Consider the following 9,745-nt stretch of genomic DNA (forward strand, 5'->3'; position numbering starts at 1 on the left):
CCAACACCCCCCGTGTTGTAGGCGTTGAGCGACTCTACATCAAAGTTCACATCGGTGCGTCTTGAGATATCATCTTTGGGTATTTCTTCGGAGCGTCTGGAAACATGTTCAGCAAGACTGTGCATCTCATCAGACACAGCAGAAAGCCTCTGTTGTAGTGTTTCTAAGGCTATATCTGCCATGTGTTTGTTGACCAAACCTTCCATTCGTCGCTGCATCGCCCAGCTAGAATTATCTCCATTGTGCTCCATGTATGTCTTCTAAATAGCGAGTTTTTAAAAAACAAACGTTACTTTGAACCAACAAAAACCTTTTTACAATGTCTCTCTCGGTAAACACAGAAGGGACTTGTGAGGGAAAAGAAGCGGAAGTGGTTATCCAACAGTTCAGAGCATGATATCACGTTGCAACAACGTCACGGTAATGTTGCGGGAACATTGGGAAGCACGCAGAAACTACATTTCCCAGAAGATACAACGAGACAAATTCCATTCACACGGTCTGGCTGTGTAGATAGGCAAGATGTGCAAAAAATACACATTTAACCTACATGTTGTGGATGAGCCTTTAACATGTGCATAATACACTAAGGCTACACAATGATTCATTACAGCAAGTGTAAAACGTTAGACTGCGATGCAAACCACTTTAAGCGCCACATTGGTTTTTCTGATTTTATTTTTCTGTAGTCTTTCTTGACAGTAAAATGAGGGACTGAAGAAAGGAGTGTGCTTCACAAATTGAGAATGCTCCTCACAACACACACTGAAAAATATATTGATGCAAAAATGCTGACATCGAGCATTACTAAATGCCATGTTGAGCAAGACCAGATTTTTACACTCATTACTGCTCGAGCAAAAGACCCACATCACATTTAGTAAAGACTTGCATGCAGATGTGTGCTGTTAAAACTTTAAACTACAAACCCACATGCAACAAACAGATTTGAGTACTTTTAAATCAAGAAATATACTATTTGCACTATTTATAATTAATTCAATATGATAAAACTTGTTATGGTTCTGGCCGGGTCCGCTCCCAGTCCGGACCCTTGCCGCTGCCCCGGACACCTGATTCATTGTGCTTGCCCCCTGCTCCCGGTCCAGAACCCTGCCCCTGCCCTGGACCCCCGGTTCGCCCTGTTCACCCCCTGTTCCCGGCCTGGACCATTGCCCCTGGACTCTGGAGCCCCCCCCCCCCCCAGCTCACCCCCTGTTCCTGGCCTGGATCCCTGCCCCTGAGCTCCCGTGCCCCCTGGACCTTCCTGGACCCTCCCAGTGACTGCCCCGGCACTCCGCCCAGAGACTTTTGCACAAATTGTTCACGTTGTCCCCTGGTTTTGTTCTGCCTCTTTTTGTGCATCGTCTTGTCTTCGTGTTCCTGTCTTCCCTGTGTTTAGTTTGTCTTCCCAGCCCATTCTCTCGCCACTTGTTCCCCAGTCCTAGACTTCTTGTCCCCTCCTTGGGTTTCTCTGGTCCCCTCTAGCTCCCCCTTCTGGTTTCCCCTTGTTTCCGTCCCAGTCCCATTCTCATTCCCTGATTCCTTTCCTTGTGTCCTAGTTCCCTCTCTCCTTGTGTGTCATGTCCTTGTCTGGGTGGTTGTCTGCACCTGTATGATCTCATTATGTCTTGTTGCACACATGTACATTGTTCCTTGATTGTTCTACAGTGAGTCTGTATGTATGCACGTGTACGTGTAGTCTAGCATTTTTGAAGACGGTGCTGTTAAAAAGTCAACACGAGGACTCGTATTACCTTAAGCAAAGATCATTTTATTTATGCTCAAGTAGCAAAATTATTTCTAAATTACACCTGAAACATCAGAACACAAATCAAAGCCTAAAGCATCCAGTCCATCTAAAGCTCCTTTTCAAGAGGATACAGTAAACTGATCATTCTAACCTCACAATTTTGGTCTGAGGTGAAACAAGGTTTCTCTACATGAAAAAACTTGTTTCCTCTAGGTTTAAACAACAATCCAAATGTATTTCCCTTTTCAGCCAAGTATTCCTTGGGTTTGATGTTTTAAAATGTAGAACTGATCAGCAACCAGTTTGAACATGTGCCTGGCGTGCATGTGACATGTTATCCATGTTTTGGGCTTGTGAGCACCAAAAGTAGAACTAGAGGTTAAAATGATAGAAAAGTTCTGTGTAGCAACTTTAAGTAGGTAGGCTTACATTACCTCCTGGAATTTCTATAGCCTATCAGCAACAACATGCAGTCATCTAGGAAGTTATCCAGTTCAGCGGAGTCCAGTGCCATCTTTAATTTGTAATCATAATTCAAATTACAATAAAATTACTATAAATAATTTCTTATATTAAAATATCATCATGCGAGAATGACAAAGATACAAGGTGACAGAATGTATATATCGTACACAATAAAACAAAGGAGAGTACCGAGGGGAAACTAGGATCATATCTATGAAAATATATTCAACAGATTAAGACAAAAATATATAAATACATTTACAACTATGTATATCTATTTACAACATCACTGTGTGAATATCACAAATGATTAAAATATGACTTTTTTTCCAAGTCAGCTCACCTGCTGATACAGAATGAGACCGTCTTGGTGATAGTTTGGTCAATTTCAAGCAGATACTTTAGTTGTATTGTAGAACCTGGAGCTAAATCCCTACAAACTGGGAAGCTGAACATCAGAGACAATGAGCAACAGCAAAATAAATTGTATCTAACCATAATGTTGACAGTCGTATAACTATTGACATTTTGGAGCTTATACGATTTCATAAAGATGTACAGTACCACTACAGGTATTGTATTAACTTCACCCAAATTTATTGTGTTTTGAATTACAGTAAATATTATAATCTCAAGACCCTTTATGAAGTATCATTGTGGATTATAAAAATATCCACAGCACATTATGCAATCATAAAGCATTATGAAGTGTACACACACAACATCAGAGTCTCATGCTTTCTTGTCATTATACAAGTTCATAATGCTATATGAATTTTGATCATAAAGTGTGACATATCATAAGTAAATGCTTCAAGGAAAGAGCTACTGAAATATGTGTATTGGTCAAACAAGCCTAGCAAATTACAAATCCCAGGCTTGGCAGAAAGGTAGGTAGATAATAGTCTTGTTTCAACAATAGCTTTTAGCGCCGATTTTTGTAAACCAGTTAAGTACTAGGTTAGTTGGACAGAGGTATCTACTACTATCAGTACCACATAGAATCCTGCTATATGTGCCTTCGATCATTATCAAAGAAAAATAAACACCCATATTTACACAATAAAGCTCATGATTATTGCATTGTAATAAGTGGACAATGATTAACCCTGTTTTCCTGGGATTGTGCTCCATCCATCTCTTCTCCTCTCAGAAACACACAAAATAAAATAAGATATAAACAAAATACAGCATCATCGGAAAAGTAATAACTTTGTACATTCTAGAAACTCTTCTATGTTTTCAGCATAACAACCGTTGTCTGATTTTTGTGCTATTGGGTCATAATGACAGTGTCCATAGAAGACTGTTGTAGAGCAGTGTGAAAGCAATGGATTTACATCAAAGAGTCCAAAATGAATTTTTGGCATCTATAACAGAAACCTATTACAAGACCAAAGAAGTATTTTCGGTGGTAATTTTCACGTCACAAGTTGTGACAGATAATGTGTGTGTAAACTGTAAGTCTTTCCATGGTGTGATAGGTAAACCATTTTTAAATGCAAGGTATCTTGATGGCTGGTCTCACGTCAAATAGCATGGTGAGTCTGTCGGCGGGTGTTGCACAAGAACGATGCCCCCTGGGCAAAACAATGGGCTGGCTTGCCCTCAGATAAATATACAATAGAATCCCCTGCAGGTTGGCAAACAACACCTCATCTACTCTCTAAAACTAAAGGACATTAAGCAAAATACTTCAAATTGAATACCGCCTACCATCCGGACAAGTCTAAACATTGTGCATTACAAAATACAAACAACCGCTTATGATTACCCAACCTTAGAATATGATGGTGAGAAAGTCCAGATGCCTTTATTGCATCACTACTTCAAAGATATGACCATTTGAACACACCACTGGGAATCCTAATCAGCACTGTACACAAAAACAGCTCATAAAAAGAAAAACCATCCCATGGACAGGAAGTCCATCCTACTGTCATTGTCATGGGATCTCTTATCCAAAAACCTTCCAACAGAGGCTGCCAGCAAATGTACATTAAGGTAAGTGTTTTTCAAAAAGAGAGAAAAAGAAAAAACATCAGTCCAATATTGTGCTGTAGTTCACCATAGAGCCCATAGGTGGCAGCAACACATTATTTTGATGTCCATGAGTAGAAGACATTTGCCTTCCATAGTAATTAGTCTTACTGTAGTCTCCAGAGTGAATATCATCTCAGATCGTTTGACTCAGAACAGCTGTACAGTCCCAAAAATGCCCAAAAGATCCCACCTGGTTCTTATGAGTGCTGGCTTTGGAGCTACACTGTGTTGTGAACACATTGGTGATGAGGTCCAAACAAATCTGTCAATAAATCTAGATTAATGTCTCAAAAACATGCTTTATTTACTAGTTAAGTCAAAGAAACCAAGAGACATTTGGGTCTATTTACGTTTCTTACTGTGTAAAGGTACGAAGCTCTTCAGTGCAAAGTGGAGAGGTCGTGTACAGTGTGTGCATCTTTCCTATATAAACTGACTCTAAATCTAGTCAACTGTACACTAAGATAGTCAAAGACTTTTAGAATAAACTGCACCATTTAAAAGAATGTGAGATGCGGGAATCTACCCCCGCCCAAAAAGTGACTAAACAAATAGTCCCACAACACACTACGATTGTTCCCATGTTGTGTCACTATTTAGAACAATTCTGGATAAGCTGAAATTTAAATAAGGAATCTAATAGGTGTGCGTAAATAGCATTTCATAAATAATAAATAGGATATATGGGCATATTTACAAAGGGACAAAATAGAAAAATATCAGCTTACTTTCCATAATTCAATTCAAATATGTATTACCCATGACTGTCCTTATACTAGACCTTTCGTGAGTTTGTATGAAAATAATATGCCCTTTTTATCCAGACAGGACTAGAATAAAATATTCAGGGCCAGGAGTTTATCTTGACCACCCAACCTGACAAAAAAACTAAATATTAACCTTCAACAAGTTATTTACATCATGTCCTGTAACTTTCCACTCTTCAGAAATCGTGAATACCCTCAAGCCACACAATAGACATGTACATTACTGTACTGACAAGAGGAATCACTACTATTAGAATAACAGTTTTCCAGTAGACCAGCTTCTCCTCTCAGCCGGTTAGCAGCTAATAAACACTGATGTCACTGTTGAACATTATCCATCTGTGTCTATTACTTTTTACTGTCGAAAAATCTTCACATTAAAGACTGGCTGCAGTTAACGAAAACAGCTTTTTGTTAACCAGTCCCTCCGTGAGGACTTCTTGAGTGCATCTGTGTGTGTGTGCACCATCTCTTCTCTTATTTCATCAACAAATGCACACAGACATACACAGCAGGCCTGCTCCATACAGTATTGCACTGGCCATAAAGAAAGAAGGGATTTTGAAAAGAGCAGATAGAACACACAAGCCAGGTGTTCTAGACTGAGACAGAGGAGGATAAGGGAGAAGAGAGTGTGTGTGTGTGTGTGTGTGTGTGTGTGTGTGTGTGTGTGTGTGTGTGTGTGTGTGTGTGTGTGTGTGTGTGTGTGTGTGTGTGTGGAGGGAGTGGGGGTCTCAGTCTTGGCAAGTGGGCAGGTTAACAAAGATGAAGATGTTGTACTCGATGAGGATAGAGAAGCAGAGGAAGATGGAGTAGAGGAGGAGACACATGAGGCCCAGGCGCCGGTCCAGAACCCACTTGTTCAGGTGCACCCCCAAGACCTGAGAGAGAGAGAGAGAGAGAGAGAGGGAGAGAGAGAGAGAGAGAGAGAGAGGGAGGGAGAGAGAGAGAGATGGAGGGAGGGAGAGAGAGAGAGAGGGAGAGAGGGAGAGATGGAGGGAGAGAGAGAGAGGGAGGGAGAGAGATGGAGGGAGAGAGGGAGAGAGAGAGAGAGAGAGAGGGAGAGAGAGAGAGAGAGAGGGAGGAGGGAAAGAGAGAGAATGGTGCACAGTTTTTCTTGATCAGCTCATATGGAACTACAGTAGTCATGTGGGCTCATATCTTCTTCCACTCACCGTGAGAAACACCGACGCCAAGAGGAGACCCACAGAGAAGATGAGACCTTTGCTATTTAGTTTAATCTATGAGAATAAAAGAAGAATATGGGAGTTTAGGGATTCCGCAATATAGAAACTGTTCAAGCGTGTATATGAACCTCCATTAATACATCCATGATATGAACTGATTCTTGGATTCAGGTTTTTTCTTCTTCTTGGAAATTACCATTGTAGACTTTGCACATCGGATGACATCCGATAAGTATATGTGTGATCCAAGTTGGTCACAGCACAAAAACTTGCAAGCATCAATGAATACACATGTGCACCCACGCACGCATACACACAAGAGCACACACGCGCAAGTGCACACACACACACACACGCACACACACTTACATAGGAGCCGTAGTTGACAGCCAGAGTCTGTACGGCCCAAGGTAGGCCCAGTCCCACCAGGATGTCAAATACATTACTGCCTATGGAGTTAGACACAGCCATGTCCCCTAGACCTGATGCAGAGAGAGAGAGAGAGAGAGAGAGAGAGAGAGAGAGAGAGAGCACCCAAGGGAAGGCATTAGAAGAGAGAAATGGGAGGAGAGAGGGTGAGGAACAAGAAAGAGAGAGTTGTGGGAGTGGGTACATGGAGAGAGAGAGAGAGAGAGAGAGAGGGAGGGAGAGAGAGAGGAGAAATCAGAAAAAAGGAAAGTGAAATGAGCAGACCGATAAACACATAGATCAGAAAGGGATATCCGGGTGGCAACAGACAACAAATGACAACAAACAAAATGTTTCCCGTTCAGGCCTTTCAGACGAAGAGGGACGAATATCTGATCGAGGGAACGAGAATAAACAGGGATGAAAGGATCCTGCTGCTTTCTCTTCAGTCTTCCGCCTCCCGCACTTCTCTGTCTGCTCTCTCTCTGTCTCTCTCTCTCTCTCTACCTCCGTCTCTCTCTCTCTTTACCTCCGTCTCTCTCTCTCTACCTCCGTCTCTCTCTCTCTACCTCCATCTCTCTCTCTACCTCCGTCTCTCTCTCTCTACCTCCGTCTCTCTCTCTCTACCTCCGTCTCTCTCTCTCTACCTCCGTCTCTTTCTCTCTACCTCCGTCTCTCTCTCTGTCTCCCTCTCTCTCTCTACCTCCGTCTCTCTCCTTCTACCTCCGTCTCTCTCTCTCTACCTCCGTCTCTCTCTCTCTACCTCCGTCTCTCTCTCTCTACCTCCGTCTCTCTCTCTCTACCTCCGTCTCTCTCTCTCTACCTCCGTCTCTCTCTCTCTACCTCCGTCTCGGTCTCTCTACCTCCCTCGCAACAGGGACCCTGGATAGATGACAGGCTCTTTGCTCAGCCCCCTCTCCTTCCTGTGTGTTGACCATGTACTCAGAGACTGGCGGGATCTTTGATTTCTATGTTTGGTTTTTACAGGGACAGCCTGTGTGTGTGTCAACAGCATTTGTGTGTGTGTGTGTGTGTGTGTGTGTATTCTCACCTTGCCGTGCCACTATGAGACTGGCCATACAGTCGGGGACGCTGGTGCCAGCTGCCAGGAAGGTGATGCCCATGATGACATCAGGGATGCCCAGCGTGAACCCGATCACCGTCACCTGTGGGACACACATCCGCCGCTGTCTGTACCGAACGCGCGTGCACACACACACACACACACTCCGAACGCACGTGCGTGTGTCGCATCACAAAGTGGTAGAGATCTCCCACGTCGACGATGCTTCGAACGTCAAAAGATGCGTCGGTACGTGTGTGTGGACCACGATTCACCATTCTCCAGAATAAGCAAGAGCGGGTCCTTGTGTAAGCATGTTCACGGATGTGTGTACGCCTCTGTGTGTGTGTGTGTGTGTGTGGGTGTGCGTGCATTTGCACGCGCTGTCCTCACCATCCAGACCATGATGTAGGAGAAGCCGGCGATCCACAGGGTGGAGGCGAAGAAGGAGAGCATGAAGCACCTCTCCCAGCGCGGCGAGGCGCAGTTGGGCACGGTGAAGTAGAGCAGCAGACTCAGGGGCCATCCCAGCAGCCACTTGAGCTTATTACACACTCCCGCTACGCCAGGAGGGGGCAGCAGAGAGCAGAAGAGAGGGAGGGGGGGAGGAACGGATGGGAGAGTGTGTGAAACGGGGAGGGAGAAGGAGAGAGGGGGTGGTGGGGGTAAGTCAATGATAGAAGCTACGCCTCCTAAGCTAATGCACTGATTCAGCTCTGTATAACTGTCTCTCGCCGTCACAGCGACCCTAGAGTCGAGTTGTATGATAATAAGGCGCGGAGAGCGGCGGGGTCCGCGTCTTCCTCAAGCCCCCCGCGTGCGACGCCATCTTTAAAAACACACTGTAGTTTACCTGGGACTGAAAAAGGCACGAAAGGCCCCTCTCTGCCGTCCTCCTCCTCCTCCTCCTCCTCTTCCTCCTCCTCATTCTCATTGTTTTCGTTGTCCTCGTTCTCTGTCTCGTTGCCCGCCTCCAGGCCTCCGTCGCCGCCGTGACCCCGGCGCCCGTTGAGCGCCCTCTCGGCTCCGCCCACGCCGTTCTCAAGGCCCCGCCTCCCGCCCGCTCGCACCGTGGCCTCCGAGTCTCCGTTGGTGAACGGTCGGGCGTTGATCAGACGCTGCCTCTGCAGGACACACAAGCGCGCACACACACACAAGCGCGTACACACACACACGCACACACACACAAAAGGGTTCAATACTAAATATATGTGTGTGTGTGTGTTCACCACCCTGACAAGGATGTGAGGTCGTTGTGAGTATGTTAAGTATACTTCATTCTTGCGTGCTTTGCCCGTGTGAGCGCATGTGTGTGCATGCATGTGTGTGTGTGTGTGTGTGTGTGAGTGTGTGTGTGTGTGCGCGCGGGTGCCCTCACCTCAGTGATGAGCATGCGCGAGGCCATGGTGAGGCGTGTTCGGGGGGAGAAGTGGCTGGTGATCATGATCCTCAGGCCGGCGTCTGAGAAGGACAGCTGGTGGGGGTAGGCCGACAGGAGCTCGTCCACCATCAGCACCGAGTGCTTCCTGTGGAAGTTCGCTAACAGCGAGGGACGCAGGGACACACAACAGACACACATGCGGTATTCATACTCACACACACACACACACACACACATCTGCTTTCTACGGAAAACCGGAGCGGTCGTCGTCACACCTCGATTACAATTTCATTCCAGTCAAGTAAATTGAGAAATGTCTTTGTGTTTACGATGAGCTGTTGTGAGCAGCAGAGCGGTTGGAGTGTACCTTTCTTCAGGAGTACTGATGTCGCGTCACAGCCGTCATCCAAGTCGGCGTTGCTTGCCGTTCCGTTGCCCAAATTCGGCGAGTTCTTTTTTTTCCTCTCCAGAAAACGTACGATGGTTGAGTTCAACCTTGAACACAATTTATTGTGAATTAAAACATACTGACAAAGAAGAAGGTGGACTCGGTACAAGTACTCGAGTATTCTTAAATTAAATTACTCTCATGAACTCAATTCTATGTTCATTGATATAAGAGAACCGCTTACTTCATTATCAGAATGTATACAAAATACATCAGGACCAATGTTAGAG

At 44.9% G+C, this 9,745-nt stretch overlaps 1 protein-coding gene across 1 annotated transcript in view; it reads right to left on the reverse strand.

Moving 5' to 3' along the window:
- Window positions 1–5,762: 5,762 nt before the first annotated feature.
- slc24a3 (solute carrier family 24 member 3) overlaps window positions 5,763–9,745 on the reverse strand; it is a gene marked incomplete at both ends in the record, with an annotated part of 41,502 nt that continues 37,519 nt past the window's right edge. Inside the window, 9 exons of the mRNA XM_084458881.1 lie at window positions 5,763–5,909; window positions 6,204–6,269; window positions 6,585–6,697; window positions 7,675–7,789; window positions 8,080–8,246; window positions 8,540–8,810; window positions 9,065–9,225; window positions 9,435–9,562; window positions 9,700–9,745. The exon at window positions 9,700–9,745 is cut by the window's right edge and continues 8 nt beyond it. Coding sequence (XP_084315007.1) covers window positions 5,763–5,909; window positions 6,204–6,269; window positions 6,585–6,697; window positions 7,675–7,789; window positions 8,080–8,246; window positions 8,540–8,810; window positions 9,065–9,225; window positions 9,435–9,562; window positions 9,700–9,745 — 1,214 coding nt within the window. The remainder of the gene's footprint in view (window positions 5,910–6,203; window positions 6,270–6,584; window positions 6,698–7,674; window positions 7,790–8,079; window positions 8,247–8,539; window positions 8,811–9,064; window positions 9,226–9,434; window positions 9,563–9,699) is intronic.

This window comes from Borostomias antarcticus (assembly GCF_949987555.1).
Source record: "Borostomias antarcticus genome assembly, chromosome: 25".
NCBI lineage: Eukaryota > Metazoa > Chordata > Actinopteri > Stomiiformes > Stomiidae > Borostomias > Borostomias antarcticus.